A 23695-nucleotide genomic window follows, 5' to 3' on the forward strand; every position below is an offset into this window, starting at 1 on the left:
GACGGCTTTTCCTTCTCAAGAGGCGGGTCTTCCGAGAGGCAGCCAATAGGAGATGACGGGCAGGGCAGGTCGCGTTAGGACGGCGGCGCTCGCGCAAGGCAAGGTTTTAAGGTACAAAGCCGTGAGCTGGACTCGCAGGCCAGAGTTCGTACTCCATGTAACTCTTCGCAGGGAGTGCGTTACTCACTACAGCCGGACCCTAAGCGCATCCGCCTTCCCAAGTTCACCTGACACAGTCGCGATTTATTTTTTGGTTATTTCATTTGTTCAGCTAATATTAAAATACCTGTGGGACTAGCAGAAGCCAAGCACTACCCCCGAGGGTTCTGAAGCTTTGCAGTGGCTAGGATGCATTTGTTAGTTCACTAAATACACCTAAGTATCCAGGCTACCGAATATGGGTCGGACACTCCTGGATTAGCCGAGGACGGCAAGTGATGACAGGTGGTATCTGTTTTCATTTCTGATTTGAGATTATTGGCTTCATACGAAATAGCTTCCTCTTCTGAACTTCAGCAAGACGTGCACTGGAGTAATATAACAATTTAAGATGTGTGTCTGCTACTGACATAATTTGAAAATATAAGTTTTTAATTTACATCATTTACTCATTCAACCAATAATGGATATCTACTACGTAGCAGACACCATTCTAAGCACGAAAAATGCCTTAATCAGCAGGGCAGGTCCTTGTCTCCTGGAGCTTACATGCCAGTGGGGCATCTCTTTCCATTCTAACCCTCATTTGCTTTTCTCTATAGCACTTACCGTCATATTCAGATATGCTTCCCCTACCACCAAACAAAATTGTACACTCCAGGAGAACAGGAATTTGTTTTGATCCATGCTGTATCTTTCCCCAGTGCTTTAGAAGAGTGTCTGGTATATAATAGGCATTCAGTTCGTTTGTTGAATAAAATACCTAAATGTGGTATGACAGAAAAGATGATAAAGAATGATTTGGGACTAAGCAACTAGCAAAACAATTGATAGCAATTACAGTGATATGCCCAGTAGTCTGAGCTGGATATGGTTGAAAGTGCAGAACAAGGATGATGATGGATCAGAAACCCCACATGGAGTAAGTCACAATTTTCTCAAGTTCCTTGTCCTTCCCTATGCCCTTGTGAATAAATCATGGCTTTATAACCCCCTCCCTTTCCCACTCTCTTATCAAACAGCAGAGTCAGAATGAAAACATTCCTGCAGAATAAGAAGGGAACCACTACTGTTCCAGCTGCACTATTAGCATAGCTTAATATTCCAACTGATTTAGATAGCAAGGAGGACCCAGGTCAAATACTACATCCATGAATGCTTTGCTGACAACTTTCTTCTAAATTCTTTAGAGGTATTTCCTCCACGGTTTACTAAAGCATTCATAATTCCATTTTGACAAAATCCTTTTATGTGATTGGACATTTTTTCCATTGCTCATTTTTACATGAAATTAGATTTTCCTGAACTCTTAGAATGATAAGGTCCAAGAAAGCTTTTCTGACACCACAAAGCTAGCTTTTCTGTTGTCTCTGAGTAGTGTTAAAAAATATGGTGGCTTGCTTTCTGAGGTTTTTCCTGTGTTCCCCTCCCCCAGTTTGATCCAGGCAGAAAACTTGCTATTCACAAGCTGCATGTAAAAGTATCTAGTTGTCAATTATTAGCTCATTATATTGAATTAGCTCATTATATTGAGCTGGTAAGCCTATGTCCCTAAGATTTTTTACCTACTGACTGATTTGTCCTTTAAACATGTAACATGTTAAAATGAGGAAATCGAACAAGGAAGTATCAAATACCAGTCTCCTGATCCTATGTGATTTGAAAGTGTCTCTTATCTGGGAATGCCCTTTAAGGATTTCAACACAGCAATCAAGAACCTATCTCGGCCAGGAGCGGTGGCTCACGCCTGTAATCCCAGCACATTTTTAACACAACTCAGACTGTACATGTTTCAAGCAGCAGCAGCCATAAAATTAAATCAAGCCTTTATAAATATGGAATTACCATTCTTTCATTTATACACTCAAGGACCATTTATTACATAACTACAGTATGTGTGCCAAGCACAATACTAAATGCTAGTATTTTATTCTGGCGGAGACACATAAGTGGAATGAATTACTAGTTTAATATGTGCTGCATTCAGTGGCCTCAGAACAAAAACAGGAATTGGAAATTTTTTGCTAGGGTGTAAGACTTTAAGATAAGTGAACAAGGAGTAGCGTAAGGCAAAGCGGCCAAAAACAGTTCATAGGGAGTTCCTATAGTTCATCATGGCTAAGGTTCAGACAACAGGACATCAATGACTAAATTCTGGTTTTAAAATGATTGTAATTTTGCACTTGAAAAACATCCCAGAGATGGCAATATAAAGATTAAATTTATGGGTAGGGTCCAAACTAGGAGACCAATGCAGCAGTTGGGGATAGTGATGAGCATCTATTATTGGGGGTGGGGGTTTTAGGGGGGGGCAGCGGTGGAGAGGAAAAGACAGAACATACACTTTATAGGGATGTCCAACTAGCTTAATGGATAAAGGAAAGAACATCAGTTTGCAGTAGGATGGGGTACAGGTGATGAATTCAGTTTGGAGTGTTGAAGTTCCAGCAGAACTATCCAGGGAAGAGTTGGAGAGAAAAAATGGAGTTCAGGAGAGAAGTTTAAGAGGTAAACTTCAGAGTCACCACCATCTAGATAAAAATGTTTGAAAACCTGTCATTCACAAAGTACTTCCATTCTTGTTCCTTCCACATACCAATGTTATTTACTGATTTTTGCTACCCCCTCTCACTTTGTAAACTTAGCCATAGACAATACCTGTGAAATGCTGGATCTGAAGTGCTAGAACATGTTTAACACTAACCTGAAATATGACTGCACCATGAAAACTCTTTACGGCTGTTCCAATTACTTTCAGGGCTTCATCTGAAATCTGTATTGCCTTTCTACTTCCTTTTAAACAATAGCTTATCTTTTGGAATATTCAAATAGTAAAATGGCAAGAGAACTTTGTATAATTGTAAGCTTGGAAATTCTGAATAAAAGTGGTATTTAAAATAATGTGAGGAAAGTTTGACATTGAAAATGAGTAATAGGCCAGGCGCGGTGGCTCGCACCTGTAATCCCAGCACTTTGGGAGGCTGAGGTGGGTGGATCACAAGGTCAAGAGATCCAGACCATCCTGGCCAACGTGGTGAAACCCTGTCTCTACTAAAAATACAAAAAAATAGCCTGGGGCGTGGTGGCGGGCGCCTGTAGTCCCAGCTATTTGGGAGGCTGAGGCAGGAGAATCACTTGAACCCAGGAGGTGGAGCTTGCAGTGAGCCAAGATTGCACCACCGCACTCGAGCCTGGTGACAGAGCAAGACTCCGTCACAAAATTGTTTCTAAAACAATAGGAGTCCAACTCATAAATCAACAATCTCTGTGGCTCTCAATTAAATACAACTAGATTCCATATATTCCCGAATCCTAAGAAATGTAAAACTTGTTCATTTAAACTTCATTAGGACAGTGTACTAATTTTTAGTATCTACCCCAATAAAATTTGAAACAGATTTAACAATAGTATCAACTATTTGAGAACTCTAAACATATAATGGATATTACTTTCTCATATTAAGGCTCAAGAGATTGAGTCTAGCCAAATTAATCCCAATGACAATCAAGTTTATTTCTCCATTTGCCTTCCCCTTCAACTTTGTAAACTGAGGAAGGCCTCCGTACTTCTCTTTCTGGATGTGACAGTGTATTATTCCACAAGGAAACTATAGGTACATCCCCACCAAAGGGATTCCAGTTGAAACCCAGAAAAAGTAAGTTTAATAAATGTCCTTAATAATGCAGCATACTTATATAAGAAATTTGTATATAACATTACAATTATCCAGTATAACTAAGCTACCAATGATCTTACACAACCCTTTACAAGCATATATATGTACACACAGTGTTCTTATTTCTCTCACAGAATTTTTAAGGACTAATTTGCCATTTGCATGAGTCAAAATGTGTCAGTTTGTCATAGCACACAAACTTCTATGAAAATGCTTTGTTAAAAGTGACAGGATGGCACATGGTAAGAATTATACCAGATCTTACTCAAAGTGAATGAAAAGACCATTCTTTTTAGTTATTCACCAGCTACTGCATTTTTAGAAAGAGAAGTAATCACCATATTATTATGGGTGTAAGGTCCCAGATTAACATAAGAAAAAGAGGACAAACTAGAAATCCAGAATTCCTATATTTCAAAATAATGGCTTAGATTTACCAACTGTAAAATTTCCCACTTTCCCAGGGGAGACAAGGGAAACAAAAACAAAAACAAAACACAAAAACAGTAAAGAGAGGTTTGAGGGATTTTATAAAGCATTTATCAAGCCTTACCACACCAGTAATCTTCCTAACAGATGTGCTAGTATTCTAAAATAGGCCATAGAAATAAGTTGTGTGAAACAGACACAGGTAAACAAACAACAGCGGTTATTACTTGTGACATTTTATTGGCGTATGACAATTTACAAGGGTCCCTGTTGCATTATACATCACACTGAGTAAGAATCGTTTAGCCATCTACATTCAATGTTACTTACTGGGTAATATTTTTCTCAAATTATAATTCCCGACACTGATTTTACCTGTGACAAAAGGAAGAATAGTAATTCCTTGAAGTAGACTGTAATTGGAAAAACGTTTTGCTTTTAATATAAAAATTCCTAGGATGCTGAAAGGTACACATACACACCTAAAGAGTCATGGCCTTCTTAAACAGCTTTCTTAATCCTTTCTGGAAATATCCTTTGGTTCAGTTTTTATTGCCCTTCTCTAGGCAAAATATGTTAACGCAGGTATCAATGAGTTATTTCCTAGCATTTGTAAGCAAATATCCTTGCCAAGAGGAACCATTCAACTTTTATAATGTCGTAAAGTGTGGAGTTAAGATGTGTTTTAAAAAAATATACAGGCTACTTTTTATATGCTTGATCTGAAAAAGATAACATCCATAATGACATTCTATTACAGAGTTCTTACCATCACCCTAGCCTACTATATTCTGGTATAACACTCTTTCCTCAATTTTGTTTAATAGAATAAAAGTAACCAAAGGTTAAAGCAGTGCATTTGAACTTAAAATATAACCTGCCCACAGGAATTAAGTAGCTTTATTTCCACTCCCTATTAAATAATTTCTCAAATCCCCTTTTATCTATTGTCTTAAGTGGATAAGCACATGGTCATGCACACAGATTTGATGTCTAACCAAGTAACTGTTATGTATTTATTTGTATACAATAAAAGGGTCATGAAAATTCTGTGTTGGGGATCACATCCATGTTGCTTTCACACGTATTATTCTGAACAGGAAAATATCAGTTATGTCCTGATTAATGCAATACATACTTCCTTTGGCAGGTATTTCCTCTGCTTTAATAGACAATTTCAGAAAGACATGTTAAGGGGGGGAAAAAATCACAATACTAAGGATCTGAGGGCCATAAACATCACATATGTTGAGTTTGCTTTTAGTTTTGTTTCCAACAGCTCTTAACCAACGTCCCTGGCTGTAACCGAGGTGCTAGACGCATTGCAAATCCTCGAAAATGTTTTAAGATGAAAGAGCAATACACTTAAGATCTTCAAAAGTTTACATTAACAGAATAAGCATTAGCTCCTTTTAACACACACAACTAAATTAACAAATGAAATGTGTCTTTTATATATGCCCATAAAGCAGATGGACTTAACATTGAAATTTAATATTTTAGATTTTCACTCCTTTAAGAGCTATCAATATATAGACACAAAAGATAATTCACATTTGAAAAATTATCTACCTGAAGAATAGAACCCTTAAGAGAAAAAAGAAAAAGCCATTTTACAAACTGCAACTGAAAAGGGGGGAGGTCGGGGGGGGGAAACAAGTTAGATCAATGCAGCAACAAGCTTCCTGCCAAAACTTTTATTGGTGACATTTGAAAAACAATTTTCTTAAAATACTATTAATGAACAGTATGTTGTGTTTCTCTATTTTTACTAATAGTTACACTACAAACTAATGTTCAGCTCAAATAAATATGTAAGATATGAAATCAGGTACTAATGTATCAACTTATTCTGCAGGATAAACCTCCTCCATACCAACCCCAGGATTACAGTTTTTCTTCTGTTTAAAACTAGGATGTTCAGTAGAAATGGGGTTTCTATTTGCAGTATTATTACAAACCAGTTTCCTCTCACAAATAGCTAATATCTAAGACCATGACTCAAACTATCAAATAGGAATAGAAAGAGAACACTCGGTTTTGAACGCAAATAGAAAAGGCTCCTAAGAATGTTCTTTATAGGCCACTGCTTGCTTTCAGTAAAAATAACATTTTCTCAAAACTTTTCAGTCTAATTTTTAATAGCTTGTACTTTTTAGCTATTGGCAAAGCTTTTTTTTTTTTTTTTACTCCTTCTTAAGCATTTGCTCAAGTGTTAAACTAGCTTAGTTTACCAAAGTAACAACCTTTTGTCTGTGGTATACTTCAAAAATTAGTCACCCTACAATGTAGTGTGTTCAAATTAAACAGATGTATACAGTTAAAATAATTAGTGTAATCTCTATAAACAATTTCTGTTCCAGGATTTATATGTAGAGCTAACGTTTACTTCAGAATAAAACATTGACAAACAGGGAAGGAAGAGAATCAGAACTTTCACAGAGCTGTACTTGACCGTATCTTATAGACAAAGCAGAATTACAATGCATGTAACAAAAACGTTAAAAGTTTTTTTTAAAAGTTGATAGTTACAAATATGGTACGTAACAATTTTCTACTTTATTTCAGTACAATTTTCAACATACAGTCTACTATTTCTCAAGATATTTGAAAACTTAAAACAAAATTTCTATAGACTACTTGCAAACAGTAAAATTTAAGTAAAATGCTTACATTCTTATTTGAAAACAAAAATCAGGTAAAAAAATGGTGGGTGCAAGTTCTGCTCTGCTGTAATCTTACTTCATTATTTATTATTCCTAAAAAAGAGAAAAAAAATTAAAGATTAACACAAGATGTGGAGAGTGAAAAGGAACCATATTAATAATTATTCCTAAAAATGAAATAACTAATTCACCCACCAAACCTGTATCAAAAAAAATCTGTCAGAATCACAAGGTGAAATTTTATACCTTTTCCTCCTTGCGTCTGTCCTTCTTTTCTTCATTATTTTCCATGGTCTCTTCTTCATCTTCAACAATCCCATCCCCTTGGTATTTGTCATGAGTCCATTTAGGACTGCTACCTGATTTTTTGAAGTTAAAGCGCCCTCTGCCACGTTGAAAAGTACCACGACCTCTTCCTCTTTTGGCCCAATAATCCACACCATCATCTCTGTCGTCATGCTACAGAAAGGTTAAAAACAATTGTCAATGAAATGTTTCTTGTAAAGATCATTTCTCCAATCATAAACCACAGTATTAATCTTCTGAAGATTGGATATATGAGATTGCTAATATTCTAAAACAAAACCAGTAAAACTGCATTTTTCAACAAAAATATATTCCATCGTCAAGAGAATAACCACATCTTACTACTTAGCAACCCAAGCACTGAGGGTTACCCAATCATTTGGAGAATCTCAACTGCTAAATTACCACTGATTTTTAGAATTCTCAGTTTTGTTTTCATATTATGTCAATCCAAGTCCACTTATTACACCAAATGCAATGAGATAAAATAACCAGTTTTTCTGGTTATTTCTAACCATGTTAGTCATAAATATGCGGCAGAAAGTCATAAAAATATCACTAACGTTCACTAAAATGAAACTGGTGGTATGAATTTTATACTTTACATATAAAAGTAGATTTTAAATATACTGAGATTGAAATCTAGATCAATGTATAGTACATATCAATGTTCTGGGTTAGAGAATTTCAACGGTAAATCATGACATGGTCCCTAGAATTAACACCTCACTCAGTTCTTCTTCATCAATCTAAAGTACTGCAGTTATCACATCCCAGCTTTAATTATTAATTATATTCAAATACAGATGTTCCCTAAATTACGAATTGTTCTATTAAGCAAAACAATCTGCAAAACTGAAAAGTACTAGACTTTGTAGATGAGTAGAGATGGGTATTATATTCATACAAAAGGCCAAGGGAGTCCTGTATGTAATTTAATTAACTGCTAACTTACTTTGTCACCCACAAAAATGAGAAATAAAGCAAAATGCCCCTGTATGAGAAAAGCGGTATAATGCAAACAAAATGTTGTGTAATCTATAGAGTACTAGTAGTGAGCAATCATCCAAAAGCCACTAAAACTTTTTTTACGTAATATGTGATATGAGTTTTTTTCCCCCAAAACAGAAGACTTTGCCTTTGGACATATTCATTTAACTGATTAACCCCCTTCATGACTTGAAAAGTTCAATTATATGGGTAACTAACAGGCTATATGAAAGAGAACTTACCAACTGCTAATAATCTATCTTTATCAAACCATTCAAAGATTACTAGGTAGAGGTGTATATGACTCTATAATGAATCTTGGAACTACCAAAAGTGCAAATTTAAATACAGCAGTTTATTGCAAACCCAAAATAAACTACTTTAAAACAGCCTGTCACTAAAAATAATGCCCACTTGACTACATAATTTCATGCTCCCTTATCACATTAACATACCCAACTCTTGAGAGCTTTTTTATGATATTTACACAATACGCCATGGATTCTGGGAAGAGGTTTTGGAGTACAAGCACGGATTTAAATCACCACAAACTGTGTGACTTTGGGCAACCTCTCTAGAATTTACTTCATTTTAATAATATGTTCCTTGAGGGAACACAGATCAGTAGAAAGTGCCTGGCCCAGTGTCTGACAAGCAAGCACTCAACAAACGGTGGCAATAATGTTTCTATAGTGTGTAATATGGGTCTGGCCCTGTTCTAAACACTTTACATGTACTTTTTTTTTTTTTTTTTTTTTTTGAGACGGAGTCTCGCTCTGCCGCCCAGGCTGGAGTGCAGTGGCCGGATCTCAGCTCACTGCAAGCTCCGCCTCCCGGGTTCACGCCATTCTCCTGCCTCAGCCTCCCGAGTAGCTGGGACTACAGGCGCCCGCCACCGCGCCCGGCTAGTTTTTTGTATTTTTTAGTAGAGACGGGGTTTCACCGTGTTAGCCAGGATGGTCTCGATCTCCTGACCTCGTGATCCGCCCATCTCGGCCTCCCACAGTGCTGGGATTACAGGCTTGAGCCACCGCGCCCGGCTACATGTACTTATTCATCTAATCCTCACAACAACCCTCTAAAATACTGTTACTATCCCCATTTTAGAAATAAAGAAACTGAGGCACAAAGAAATTAAGTAACTTGCCCAAGGTCACAGAGCTAGCCCTTTCTTCTAACCCTTGTGACCATCACCCATAAAACACATTTCCCAGATACCCTGGTGGCAATATATGATTACCACACCAGGTAGTTAAGAGTTAGCAGAAACAGAAAAGCCAATGGCAAAGCTAAACACTGGGGTTAAATTAGTCATTGCTTTTAATATACAATCATCTGAAACTTGGCAAACACAACAGCACCTAAACAATGACTGTGTCTTTCATAGGGTATCCTGGCAGCTACTTAATTGAGATTTTTGATGCTAAACATATTCTTAATACTCAAGTTTTATATCAAAGATTTCAATCTCATTATTAAAATTTTTAAATTTTAATTATCTCAGATTAAGATGGGCCGGAAGTTAGATATTTATACACAGCTAAGAACATGTTAACAAAGGAGTCTGTATTAGAACCAAGACCTTCTGAATCATCTTCTCTCTTCTCTACACAAGGATCAAGTTTCAAACAATTAATTACCAAAACTCCAATCTTGAACCCCCTTCCCCACCAGGGATTTTCTCTTCCTTTGAAGGCAGCAACTCAACACTGAGAACCTTCAGTACTTTCCCACTTGCTCCAAACTCTTCACACTCATCACTCCATAGAATTTCAGGTTCTAACTAAAACTAGTATCTTTCCTGGAATTTTTATTATTGAAAACATTATCACACCTTTGCATAAAACAAATCTTAGAGATAGGAAATTTCAGAAAAGAATGCAACAAAGATTACTATAACTCAGTATTGGACAACAAATAGTACAAACAAGACCTTTCAGAACCCTGACTCTGAAGCCCAATGAGTTAAGTCCTGACCCCACTGCTACTAGCCACATAACTCTGGTTAAGCTACTCAACCTCTGTACCTCAGTTTTTTCCATCCACAAAAATGGAATAACAGCCCCAACTCAAAAGGCTTTTTAAAGTATTAATACGTACGGAATACTCACAACAGCACCGAGCATGGTACATAATGCTTAATAAATGTTATCTATTATTACTAAGCTTTGTTTTGTTTTTTTGAGACAGATTCTCGCTGTCTCCCAGGCTGGAGTATAGTGGCACAATCTTGGCTCACTGCAACCTCCGCCTCTTGGGTTCAAGCGATTCTCCTGCCTCAGCCTCCTGAGTAGCTGGGACTATAGGCAACGCGCCACCACGCTCGGCTAATTTTTGTATTTTTAGGAGAGACAGGGTTTCCACATGTTGGCCAGGCTGGTCTTGAACTCCTGACCTCGTGATCTGCCTGTCTCGGTGTCCCAAAGTGCTGGGATTACAGGCATGAACCACCGTGCCTGGCCTGTTATTACTAAGTATTAATGTTTCATCCAAATGGGCAAACTCTCTTAAACTGGTCAATTGTTCTGAAAGAACCTAAGGGAATGAATGTCTAGTTTTAGAAGACTTTCCTTCTGAATCGTATTTTTCTTTTTTTCCCTCAACATTCCTTTACATGTAAGATACAAAATTTTTAATTTAACTATCCATGTGAAAACCAAAGTTGCCATTTCAATGGCTCATAATTAAGTAAAAACCAAAATAATTAACTTTGGGAATTGATTTATAAGGAAACAGTGTGTAATTTTGCTTGATATTCTAGTGAACATGATCAGTCTGTGGCAAATCAATGTGTACGGTTTTATACAGAGACCAAGATTTTTAAATATAACCCAGCAAAGCAACATATAAAAATACTACTGCTACTTATATATGGCTAAATTCTTAAAATAAGACACTCTTCTTAATGAAACTACTGCCTAATTAAATGCCAACCCAAAATGAGTATGTATTTTTTAAGGGATAGCAGATTCTTAAGAGAATGCCATAGAAAAAAAGGCCTAAATTTTGTATTTGTAAGTTGTTAAAAGTGGCAAACAATTACTATCTACATGTTCACCTCTCATTCCTTCTTCACCTCCTGACCTATCATACCTGGTCTACTTCTCTGGCATTTTTACTCTCTCTCACTTTTCACCCCACCTTTGATATGTTGGTCTTTATCTCTTCTCTTCTGTGATCTTACCACAGCTTTAACGGTGACCTATAAAATTACAGCACTTTTTTTTGTTTCTCTAAATTTGAATTACCAACTATCCACTGGACAGCTCCATTTCTCCCAAGAACTTCAAATTCAACCTGTTCAGAACAGAACTTAATCTTTTTAAAGCAGCTTCTTTCCTATAGATTTAGATTCCTTCCTCTCACTACCAACATCCCTGAATTCAAGTCCCCATAAATGTTACTTTTTCTCAAATCTAGCCCCTTAGTTCAGACACTATATTTTCTCAAATTGCTTAACTTTTAACACCCATGATTTATGTAAACTCTGCTTAAAACTCTATTTTCTTAAAAGTTTTAAGACCTTTGACACTGTGACTCCTTGTACTCAATTTTCCCAAACTTATACCAACCATCTAGCCATCTGAATACTATAGTTCTCTATACCATGCTGTTTCACTCCTTCTGCTATGTGCAGTACACTTGCCTACCTCTTAACCTCAAGATTAATTAAGGTCAAGTTCCTCTACAAGTCTCTTCTAATCACTCTCTCCCTTTGCAAAAATCCACCTATTCCTTCTTTGGGAAAAGCAAAAAGCCACCATATATATTTAGAATGTTTGTTTCTCTACTACTAGTCTCTAAGTCAAAAATTGGAATCACATCCTACTTGTCTTTCCATCCTTAGTACCTAGCATAAACATAATCCTACTTGTCTTTCCATCCTTAGTACCTACCATAAACATGTCTGTTAATACATAAATGATTGAACCAAGAAGTAGATGGATCTTTCACATTTTTCTATGTATCAAATGCCTTTTACTTTCCAGAATGTCAATTCAAGCCACTCAAGAAGCATAAACTGAGAAAACATTATGCATAACGCACTCTGTAACTTTTTTTTTGGTTCTTGGTCATTAACATGCCAAAAAAGAGGCAAATGGAAATATATTTTTGAAACAAATATATTGTTTTTCCAGACAAAACAGAGATCCACTTTGAACTACAGCTATAATCTCTAAGTAGGTATGTCATGGACATTGAGGTTTATTCAAATATATTCATAAAAAGCCAACTGAAAAAGTCAACAACTCTTCAAGTCCAATACAATTTTCTTCCATGGAAGCAACTCGTTTTCAGAACTAGTCTCTGAAACATAAATTCTCTGAAAAGCCATGATAAAAAAAATGAATACTTCTGGTAATAGTTTTGGTATATTCTCGTACACCTCTATAATGCAGCAGGGACCCTTTTCCCCATGCCAAACAGCAGAAAATGCCCATCCTTATCTAGAGAATCCTTCGAGACCTATCACCTCTAGCTTCATCCTTGAAAAACTATTTCAGAGGGAAAAGCACCTCTACCACAGGAAGCACCAAATTAGTTTACCTAGCAGCAACTTTTCTGTAATTTTTCATCATCTTTTTTCACCAATGAAAGCTGACAGCCTCCCTAAAATTCTTAATTACACGTACTTTGAAAAAATTCTTCTCCTTTTCATTTAAACAAATAGCTATGATGATGGAAGGTACATCTTAATGTGAAGTTTCTACAACTGTCACTGTCTTATAGACAGATATAAAACAAACATTAAGCTCAACTATAATATAATGTTCTTCTCTGAATGTGGGTAACAAATCAGGTATATTTTTCGCTTACCCTGATCAGCCTATGTTTAATATCAAGAAAGTATGAACAGGACTAAAGGGACCCACATTTTCAAAATTTCAAATCATCTGGGTAATTATTTTAAAAAAGGTTTCCCACATAACGGTGAATCTTCTTATAATAGTGGTTATCTGTACTCAAATGTATTCACCTAGTATGCTTTGAAAATTAATGCAAACCAAATAAACACAGATGTCTAACACCCACCAAGAAGTACTTCTTGCTCTTTGGGGTATATTCTGGATCCCATTCCTCTTCCTTCGGTCTCTTTTGAAAAGTAGTATTTGAGTTGTTTGGACCAGTATTTGTCCCAGCAAAAACTCCTCTGGCTCTTCCTCTGCCTCTAATTCGAAACTGATTAACATTAACAAAGTTGTTTAGTGATGCAATCAAAAGGTATTTAGTTACATGCAAACTCTAATTTTACTGCAGTAACAAAAAACATACGCCCTAATTTCCTATCTAAATCTCGTAGCCATTGAGGATGAAAAGGATGGCCATTTTATATCATAGGCAAAAAATTCTGCCAACTAAAAGTTGAGTAGGTTAAGAAGAAATGATCAACCTAAGTGTTAGAATACTGTACTTTCAAGGACTGAACTAATTTTTTTATTTTTTTGAGACAGTCTCGCTCTTTCTCCCAGTCTGGAGTGCAGTGGCACAATCTCGGCTCACTGCAAGCTCTGCCTCTCAGGTTCACGCCAATTCTCCTGCCTCAGCCTCCCGAGTAGCTGGGACTACAGGCGCCCGTCACCACGCCCGGTTAATTTTTTGTATTTTTAGTAGAGACAGGGTTTCACCGTGTTAGCCAGGATGGTCTTGACCTCCTGAACTCATGATCCACCCGCCTCGGCCTCCCAAAGTGCTGGGATTACAGGCATGAGCCACCGCGCCCGGCCTGAACTAATATTTTTAAATAATCAAGCTGTTTTTCCTTTTTACTAGCCAAAAGTTATCTAATTTCTTTGAATTACCATAGAAGCCCCAAGTATTCAGCCATACCTAACACTATATAAGCAAAGCTCTTCTCTGTCCCAAATTATCTAATTAATGAACTCCACCAAAACCCAACTAGATAACTCGCTCAAGGTAGGAGTGTGAATCTAGAAATTAAAGAGGCAAGAAGATGCACTACCATAAAGTCATTATATTAATAATTATAACGACTTACGGAAACATGGGGATAATGTACACGCTATATGAAATATTTCTGATTTCTATGATTGATACCCATATAAGCAAGGATTTGAAGAAAGCAGGCAAAATGAATGTAACTGTAATACAGAGATGAACATACAGGGGTTTTATTAAGGCGTTAAGGTACTTTTTCAAAAACTAAGTGATTAAAGAAATGTTATTACCAATCAGTAACTTTCCTTGACTCTTGGTCTTTAAGGACTAGGTACAGTTATTGATCTCGAAGTCAAGAAAAGTACCTAGTTTATACAGATGCTTCTAGATCTCAAAATGGTATTTCTAAATGAAGACAGCACTTCAAACACCAATTCATGTTTCAATACTACCTCTGACTTTAGGAATAATGACACACATAACATCTCTAAGTCATGTATATGACCTTCCTTATGTACATTACTCTAAGATAAACTCCTACCAAACAATCAAAGATAATTTTTTCACTTACAAAGGTTCCTCGTGGTCGGCTAACTCCTGCAAAGCCTGAGTATTCTTTCATTTCATGGTGAGTTTTAAATTCTTCTTCTCTTTCCTTCTTACTCTCCTTTTCTTCTCGAGAACTGGGAGAAGAAGGTGATGCTGAAGAGGATGAAGATCGAGAATGATCTTGCTCTCTACTTTTATGTTTACTGCAAAATAAAGAAAACAAAAAATGTGCTACTTTTAAAAAGATAAAGACCCTGCTGAATCTTACAATAGAAGAGATATTTTTCAAGTCAAAAACACTATCCCCTAATAAAATTATGTAAATAAAATAATTGGGTGTTAAATTTTGACACAATCTGTTTCCATTCTCCTTCAATATGTGTTTTACATCAATAATGAAAAACATGCTAGGGCCTGCCAGTTAGAAAATAGTAGTCTGTAAAGGTCAAGAATAAGGTTCAGTTCTTTAGTATTTTTAAATTAACTTATATCTTTTATTACTTTAACGAAAGGAAGAGAAGAGTAGGAAAAAGTAAGGATGTTCTTAAGGCCAAGTTTCAAAATGACTGCAGTTTGTACACTCTGGGTGAAAATAGTTGGTATAGTTTGGGCTATAGTACCATTATAGCAAATAAAAAGCATATGACATTACAAATAACAGCCATAAATTTAATAACACAAATAAAATCCACCATTTACCTAATGAATAGCAAGGAAAAAGATTATCTATAATACTTTGTGTTCCTATTTGCCTCTATGATGATCAAATTTACATGATTTAATGCAACACCCGAAAAGGTCATACCTGTGGTTAACTCTTACCACTGCTAACAGTTTCCATGGAAATATTATTTTGAAAGACTAATACACATTGCTATTTCTAGTCCTTCCTCCCCCCCATCTCTCCCATGTTAAACCACTAGATATCAGTTTAAAATTCTTGTACTCTGGGTGTTATGAGTTGAAAAAGTGCGGAATCAAGCATAACGAACCAAAGTTCTTACACAAACTGTTTCTAGAAATGCACTGCATTGAAGTCCAACCTCCTGATGTAGCCTGGATAATAGGACACATTAATTTGTCATTTTTTTTTTCAGTGTTAGCTTGCTATTCCAAAGTTTTTGTCCTCATCCACCATAAGCCGTGTAAAAGACAAATACATTTTTGCTGTAAAACAAATAATTTTAATTGTTTAAATTTAAACATTCGATTACACAGTCAAAATTGAAAGCAATTAAGCTGACAATTATTAAAGGCTAATTAGAAGCTAAAACCTATCTTAGTCAGTTTGAACAATTACCTGTCATCTTTGTAAGATTTGTATTCCTTGTAATCTTTTGGAGTTTTTTCCTGCTTTCTTGATCCACTGGATTCCCTGGAGCCCTTGGAATCTCCCCGTTCTTTACTTCTTTCTTTTCTACGGCGATCAATGTCATGCCGAAGGTCAGCAGAGTCACACCTTAATTTTTTATCTCCCTATAAAAGACAGACGTAAAATACAGATTTCAGGGGAGAAATAGAAAAAATATATATATACATATTATAGAGTTAAATTTTATGCCAGCTTCTAAACTGGCATTTTAGTATCAGAAAATAATGAATCATATAAGATACTATCACTTAGTTTTTGTTAAAAAGTACTTGATTATTTTTACTAAACATTTGGGTATACAAAGTGCAGTGGAACTGGGGAAATTATTAAAAGCTAAGTATCTTGAGAATTTTGCAGGTTTTTATCCAAAACAATCTATAATAAATTTTTGTACAGTAAATGATACAAATATTTTTTCCACTCAGCATATCCTATTATCCCTCATCCTTCCAAATGCTGTTTTCAATAGTTGAATACAGATGTTATAATCTGTAGTTGTGATGTAGCCTTCTACCTAAAAAAGAGAGATCCTAACATAATGGTTCTCATTACTTAAGCCTCATTATGATCAAGCTCTTCCCAAATAATCTGACCAACCCAATAAAAAAAAAACTTCAAAAGAATTCTATAATTTCCATAACATGCACGTAAAATATGATTAATGAAACCAATTGAGGTTGAACAAGGGTAGAAACAAAGCCAGAAAGATATTCGCAATCCTGTACTCAGTATCTTGGGCCATATACTGCCCTTTCTCAATTCAGGTATTGCAACGGACATTAGTTTAACTGGGTCACAATTCACCTCCTTCTTGTTCCATTGCTTTTTCAAATACTATATAATTTAGGAAGATGGAAAGAGGCATCTAGGAATGAAGAGAAATTATACATCAGTAAGATGCTAAGCAATGTGGACATCCTTGCTAGTATTCAACAATAAGTAGTATTTACTCTGGGAAGTCTGGCTATAATATTCATAAGCATTCATAAAACTGAAAGTACGTATCTCCAAATGGTATCAACTACTCACCTATTTGCTCCCAAAGTCACAAAGAAAAAAATCTGATCAAGAGCAAAAAAACCTTCCTATTCACCTAGGTATTACCAAGTCCACAAGTAACAAGATAATATAAGTGAAACCACTTTGCAAATTACAAACTATATATACATAATTACATATTAACATGTTATTCATCCAGACAGGAAGATAAAAACCAATGGCATATCCTCTTATCTATTCATCAGTTATCTCTACTTTTTCTCCTCTGGATCAAAATCTGGTCTAAGTAATGAGGAGAGAAGATACTCACTGTCAGAGCATGAGGACAGACTAAACTGTTGGGAAAACTAAATTAACAACTTTGAACCCAAGGTGTTATTTAAGTTAAAAACCAAAAAAAGCATTCACTTCTCAGAATCTGTTCTTTCAAGATCAATACACCCCATGCAAAACAAAACAAAACAAAACAAAAAAAACACCTTATTTGTAAGCTCTAGATTCCACATCTAGTAATAGCATGCCCTATTAAACTTGTACACTACCACTGTCCATAATAGCTTCTAGTAACAAATGTGCCTGTTTTCAAAATAACCCAATTATTCAACAACTCTGCAAAACAGAAGCATTCTCGTTTTTCTAATTAGAAAAGCAAAGTTCAAGAGGTTATTTTCCAATTATCATGTAGATAGTACTTAGTGACAGCCAGAATTGGAATCAAGCAGTACTTCCAAGTCCCCTAATCTCTTCAAAACAGTTGTTCCCTATCTTTCCCCACATTTCTACTACTAGACATTTTATGGCCTGATATAGATTAGTCTACCTGGCAAAGGTCATTTTGAATCGTCAGAGTATATTGGAGACCCCTTAACCACTGAATTCCATTCTCACCAAGACCCCTCAATGTCTTTCACAGGCTCCTTTCTCATGTTTAAAAGACATTCCCCCATTCCCCAAATATTCCAAGAGTGATAAGTCTTTGCTCCAAACGTTTTTTGTAAATCAGTACTTAGAATGCTTATTTCTTAATCCACATCAAAAATGCCCAGTAGCATGGGGATTACTTCTTGTTATCTGTGAAGAACCTAGAGATATTAAATTTAGACACACAAATCGAGAAATATTTACTCTCGCTAATGAATCTCATCTCAAAATTCTTCTTTGATTTTATAATTTTCCTTTGTCTACCCACTGATTCTTTACGGTTTTCTTAGGACTATTTTTTTTCCTTTCATTAGCGTTTTGAAAAAATATTCCTGGTTTAAATTTAAGATAGCATAGTGTCAGCTTAATTTCTTCCAGGAAGGAACAGTATGCATACTACCATGATGTAGTTATGAATTAAAAGTAGAAGATATCTATAGACATTTTACCTTGAGAAACTATATTTGGTACAATATCATTAACTAAGCTGAACTTAACATGAAAAAAATTACATTCAAAAACATACCTTCTGATTTTCTTCTTTAAAAACTCTCTCTTCCCCTGCTAAACGGGTATGCTTCCTCAAGGTACTTGGTGAGATGTCAATTCTCCTTAATGTAAAATAAAGTATATTTTTAGTCATATTACTAACTTTTTGGTTTGAAAACATCCACACGATTACCCATTTTCCTAAGACAGTTATTTCTCTCCCAATCAACTAATTGAGCACACCAAGACTATTAATTTACTAATACATAATTAAGAAAAAATATCCACGAAGAATGAATTAAAATGCTCCAACCAGATATTTTTATATAGAAGTCTGGCCTTTAAAACATCCATCTTATTGACCAAAAATAGAAAAAATGTGTTTTGATTAAACTGGGTATCATTTTAAACATCAACAAACACACATGAATAGGATTATTTGCTCCTGTCTTCAATATTTTTAGATATTCAGTGCCCCTTTGGTTTTATTCTGCGCCTTTCCTTTTTAAGTCAGTATCGGTTGCAACTACCCAGTGCTGCTTTAGCAGTCATCACCAAAACCACACCAACTGTGTATGAAGTACCAAGTCAGATACTTCATAGCCAGTATCACTGACACTGCCACTCTGCAAAATGGGCATGATTATCCACATTTCATATATGAAAAAATTGATGTCCAGGGATTAAGTTGTTCATCACAATGCAATGAAGAGACACAGCCAGGATTTCAACACAACTATCTGACTTCAGTGCTCATGCTTTTGTTCTCTCTCTCTCATGGAACATTTTTTATTTCACAAACTTACTAGAAATTCAAAGGTTACTCTAGGCCTTCACTGCCCCTCCCAAAAACCAGACTAACTGATAACTATTTAATTCCATACTGCAGAGAAGTAAGAGTTAATATTTCAAGTTCTAACAACCAGTTTCAACTAAGCTGAAAATTGAGAATTATAGAATTTTCAAGACTTAGAAATATATTTAAAGCATAAATGAGGAATAAAACCAAATTTGTATCAATGACAAAAGCAAACTTCCAATACAATATTGTTTTAACAGAGTCTTCCTACCAAAACAACGTTTTTATATGTCAATTCAGCAGGATACATACCTGTGTATTTCAGGGCTCTTTTGCCGAGTACTATGTTCTTCAGTGGCTTTCTGATACGAAGTGAACCGCTCGTTTAGGGTCATTGCAGCTGACTTGAAGTATTGCTCTGTTGATTTAGAAGAAATACTGTCCAATTAGTTTAGTTTACTTTAAGAGAGATTTGTTTGTGACAGAAGGGCATGTAGCAGGTGAAAAGAAAATAAAAATACTCAAGAAACCTAGCAAAAGAGAATCAAGTGTTACAAGGAACTCCTACCCTTTCAATTTCTTGTACCTCAACAGGAAAGTGCTTCAAAAGTTGCTCACAGGTCCCTGTCAATACTACATCTAATCCAAGAGCAATTAATAGATTAAATCAAGAGTCTCTAATTCTACTTCATTAATACACTACTTCCTCAGAATAAAAAGGAACACAATCTATGGATGTTCTAATACCTTGCCAATATGAACCAATGACGTTACCTCAAGTAATCATTTGCAGAAAACAAAAATTAACAGGAAAATATGGAGTTAACCAAAAAGCTAGTTTGAGTAAACTATTAAATTTCATCAGTGACTATGCTGCCATATCAACAAAAATGGATTTATAAAAACACTGAATACTATCATTGAAATTGGAAAAATATTTTTAAATCAACTAACATTCAATAATTATCCAAAAATCTGGCATCTTGGCAAACCCAACAGCACATTTGATATTGCTGTTTTGTCTCTCTTTAAACAATTTTCAAACTAGTAATATCAATACTGATTATTTTAAAAACCAGTTAAAAAGATATGTTGTAAATGTAAAATAGAAAGACGTATAAAGTCATGAGCTATGAAATGTCACATTATGAAGCAAGCTATCTGCTTAACAGGTCAACATACATCTGTGTCAACTTACCGCCCAATATCCAGCACATGTCTCATAACCAATCATTAAAACTTGAAACGGCCACTACAAGGGTAGTGCCTCAATCATAATTCCATGAAACCCAGGAATTTGAGCTAGCAACTCAGTTTTTATGCCATTTTTGCCAGGAAGACAGAAGATTCAACTTTGCCTGTATCTTTCAACAGCTATTTTACTTTGAAACATGGATTTTGCCATTTCAAAACATATTCCAGGACCTAGTTACAATGAAAAAGAAAACATCACTGGGCATTTTCAGCTCTATATAAAGTAAGAGCTGTTCAGATCGGTTGCACAATACCAATTATGAAACATCACTACAGTTTTTTTAAAAAAAAAAAAAGAAAAAAGAAAAAGGAAAAAATTTATCAAAACCTGATCTCAAAATTCAGCAATAAATTGTAAAATGTGGAGATAGGCCAAAAAAGATTAAAAAATTTAAAAAAAGAATGTTTCATATTTTATGTACCACAGTAATATGGTCATAAACTGGTTCACAAACCTACTTAGAGCCAAATAGCAAAACTGTCTTGTTACCATGTTTAAATAATTACAGCCCAAAAGAAATTCATTTAACTGTTCACTGTTCTGATATATCAACTGCATAAAGAACTGCTAGAGCCAAGTTTCATCTATTACAGTGAGCTGTTCTCATGTCAAAAGACAAATTTTTTAAAAGCTAGGAGGGGATTAATTTTAAAGGACAACAGTCTTTGAAGTTCCTGGGAAAGAACATGTCTCATAGTAAGTTGCTTTTTAAACACAAAAACAAAACTTAACCTAACCCAAAAGAGATACCTAAAAATCTTTGAAAATTACTAGTAACTTTGCAACTATAATTACATACTGGTAAAAATTTAAAAGAAAAAAAAATCATTACTTTAGTTGAAATAAACACCCTTATCTTTAGGACCTAAAGAAGTGTCATCATTATCCTAGTTAGTGACTATTCATGTAGCCAGTATTTATATAATATTCTTCTAAATTTCTTGAACGTTTTTCCTCTAAAAATCCTGATAAATTTTCTTGTTTTATCATTTTAAGTTTATATATTAAAAATTAAGCGCAAAAAAGAAAGTTTTTCCACTTTGTATTTCTTTAAAAGTTGAAAAGAAATTCCTAGTAAATAATATTCAATAATCCTGTCTGACTTTGTTATAAATCTATGCCAAGATTTACTATCACAAGCCATAGGCATGCAATGAAAGACTATCTGTAAGCCTTCTGCACTTCAAATACACTACAATGACATACTTAAAAAACACTTTTAGCATTCAACAAATCTACATCATGTTCTACCATGATACAGATTTTTAGGGTATGGTTTCTCCAGCATTTCAATCACTTTTTATTAATTATCTTCCTAAGTTTCAATGCTATCAAGACTAGGGACTCTTCCATGAAACTACTTTTCCAAGTTTTAATAGCATTGATGTATATTTGCTAGCCCTGGGGTACATGAATTATTAAGCATAATTACTCATTTTTTTATTTGCATGCAAGAGAAATTTAATTCACAATACTAAACATACTAAGCATACCTTTAACATGATGAACCAAGGACACAATGTGTTGAATAAATGACTCTGAAGTGCTTTTGCTGGCCTGTGGCAACTTAATGTGGTCAAAGATGGATCGGAACTCTTGCTCCTTCTTGACAGAATGGACAAGTGTACTAGCAAGCAGCCTGTCTTTAGTCAAGGAAGCAGGTCTGGAACATATTGATAACACACACACACAAAATATACCATTGGTTTAAATAAAAAAATGGTATGTTCAGAAAGTTTAAGATAATTAACTGGAATATTAACTACCCACAGATTATTTACTGGGGATCAATATGGAATTACCTGTTAGAATCATCAAGAGGAACAGGTGCCATTTTGAGTTTGACTTCAGGACGATGAGAATCACTCGCTATCATTTTGATCCTAAGTGGGCTTTCCTCTCTGAAGGTAGATTTTTCCCGTGCATCCAGATTCTTGTGTAGAGGGGGACTGTAATCAAAGAGGTCTTTGAGCTTTTCAGACTTTACCTGCTCAGGTGACTGAGTTTCTTTCTTTACTGTTATTCTTTCAGAATTTTTGTCTTCTTCTTTGTGCTTATCTTTTGTAGTGCTAGGCCTTTCCACTACATATCCAGTCTCTTTAAGTTTATAATTTTTTTCTTCTCTAAATCCATCACTTTCTCTATTGCCTTTCAGTGAAACTTTGGACTTGTACTTGAGTCCTTCCTCCTCAGTATTCCGGTGAGATGCAGTAGCAAAACTTTTACCCTGATCTGCGAGGACTGACTTCCTGAACTGTCTATAATCCTCTGTCTCCTCTGTGTCATCCCCTTCTGAATCATTAAACTTTTGTTTTCCAGACTCTTTATCACTGAAGTAATCTAGAGCTTCCTGATCTTCCCATTCTCCCTCTGCCCTCCCTTTCTCTGATCCTTTCTCTTTTGAAGCCTCTTTATCCCTGGTATTACCCCTATCAAGCAGGAATACTCTAGACTCTTCATCTGTGAACCTGCGAATAAGCAAAGAAGAGGATAGTAACTCTGGATTGCATTCACTGTAGATCGCTTCCATATTTAAATGTGTTGCCCAATCCCTCAGGACCAGCAAGAGAGAAAAAACCCTATTGAAAAGTGCTTTTTCAGATCCCACTTTTAAAAATCATTGAAAGTATCCACATAGAACTTATGTACTAACTTTTAAAATAAATTTACATTTGACTTCTGAAGTTTAAAAAGTAAAGCCAACCAAAAACCTGTCCTATTTAGTCACAATCCACAATTCTGCACTATCATGAACTTCTAGAGATTGCCTGAATTTAATTTTTGAAGCTAAGAACCACTAAGGATAATACACATTATGTTAGAATTCTATTGATAACTACCCCCCAAAATTCAGACTGTTTCACTTACTTATCTATTAATATAAACAAGAGTTGACACAAATGGATTTAAATACCATTCCAGTAATACTCTTTATGAGCATCACAAAACAGTTCATATCTACTTGCTCTACAAAAATAATGATTTCTGGCACTGTTTCATAGAAACTAATGATCAGCTCAATCATAAATTCTAGATTGTGCAGTGCTATTCCACAAACAGCATGTTTCCTCTATTTTCTCACTTTTAAGTCAAATCACAATATATGAAGCAACCAATTTTCATTGTTAGCAACTTTCAGCAACACTTGAGATCAGAATTTAAACAATGTTATCTGTTCCAAATGTC

General features: G+C 35.3%; 1 protein-coding gene across 18 annotated transcripts in view; it reads right to left on the minus strand.

Annotated features, from left to right (window-relative positions):
- Positions 1 to 4485: 4485 nt before the first annotated feature.
- The window catches only part of BCLAF1 (BCL2 associated transcription factor 1), a 31770-nt gene continuing 12560 nt past the window's right edge, over positions 4486 to 23695 (minus strand). For 2 of the 18 annotated variants that reach the window (XR_012433468.1, XR_012433466.1), the window contains exons 5-14: positions 22312 to 22458; positions 22003 to 22172; positions 19567 to 19672; positions 18493 to 18577; positions 15975 to 16150; positions 15679 to 15841; positions 14697 to 14877; positions 13262 to 13408; positions 7178 to 7390; positions 4486 to 7024 (exon numbers count right to left, since the gene is read on the minus strand). Coding sequence is in view for 11 of the 18 variants with exons in the window: in XM_005551922.4 (XP_005551979.1) it covers positions 7019 to 7024; positions 7178 to 7390; positions 13262 to 13408; positions 14697 to 14877; positions 15975 to 16150; positions 18493 to 18577; positions 19567 to 19672; positions 22003 to 22172; positions 22312 to 22977 (1750 nt within the window). In the remaining 7 variants the exon portion in view is untranslated. Of the gene's footprint in view, positions 7025 to 7177; positions 7391 to 13261; positions 13409 to 14696; positions 14878 to 15678; positions 15842 to 15974; positions 16151 to 18492; positions 18578 to 19566; positions 19673 to 20452; positions 20680 to 22002; positions 22173 to 22311; positions 22978 to 23695 lie in introns of those variants that run through there. The other 16 variants (XR_012433465.1, XR_012433463.1, XR_012433469.1 and 13 more) reach the window with 10 other exon arrangements.

Source organism: Macaca fascicularis, chromosome 4 (assembly GCF_037993035.2).
Source record: "Macaca fascicularis isolate 582-1 chromosome 4, T2T-MFA8v1.1".
In the NCBI taxonomy this organism is placed as follows: domain Eukaryota; kingdom Metazoa; phylum Chordata; class Mammalia; order Primates; family Cercopithecidae; genus Macaca; species Macaca fascicularis.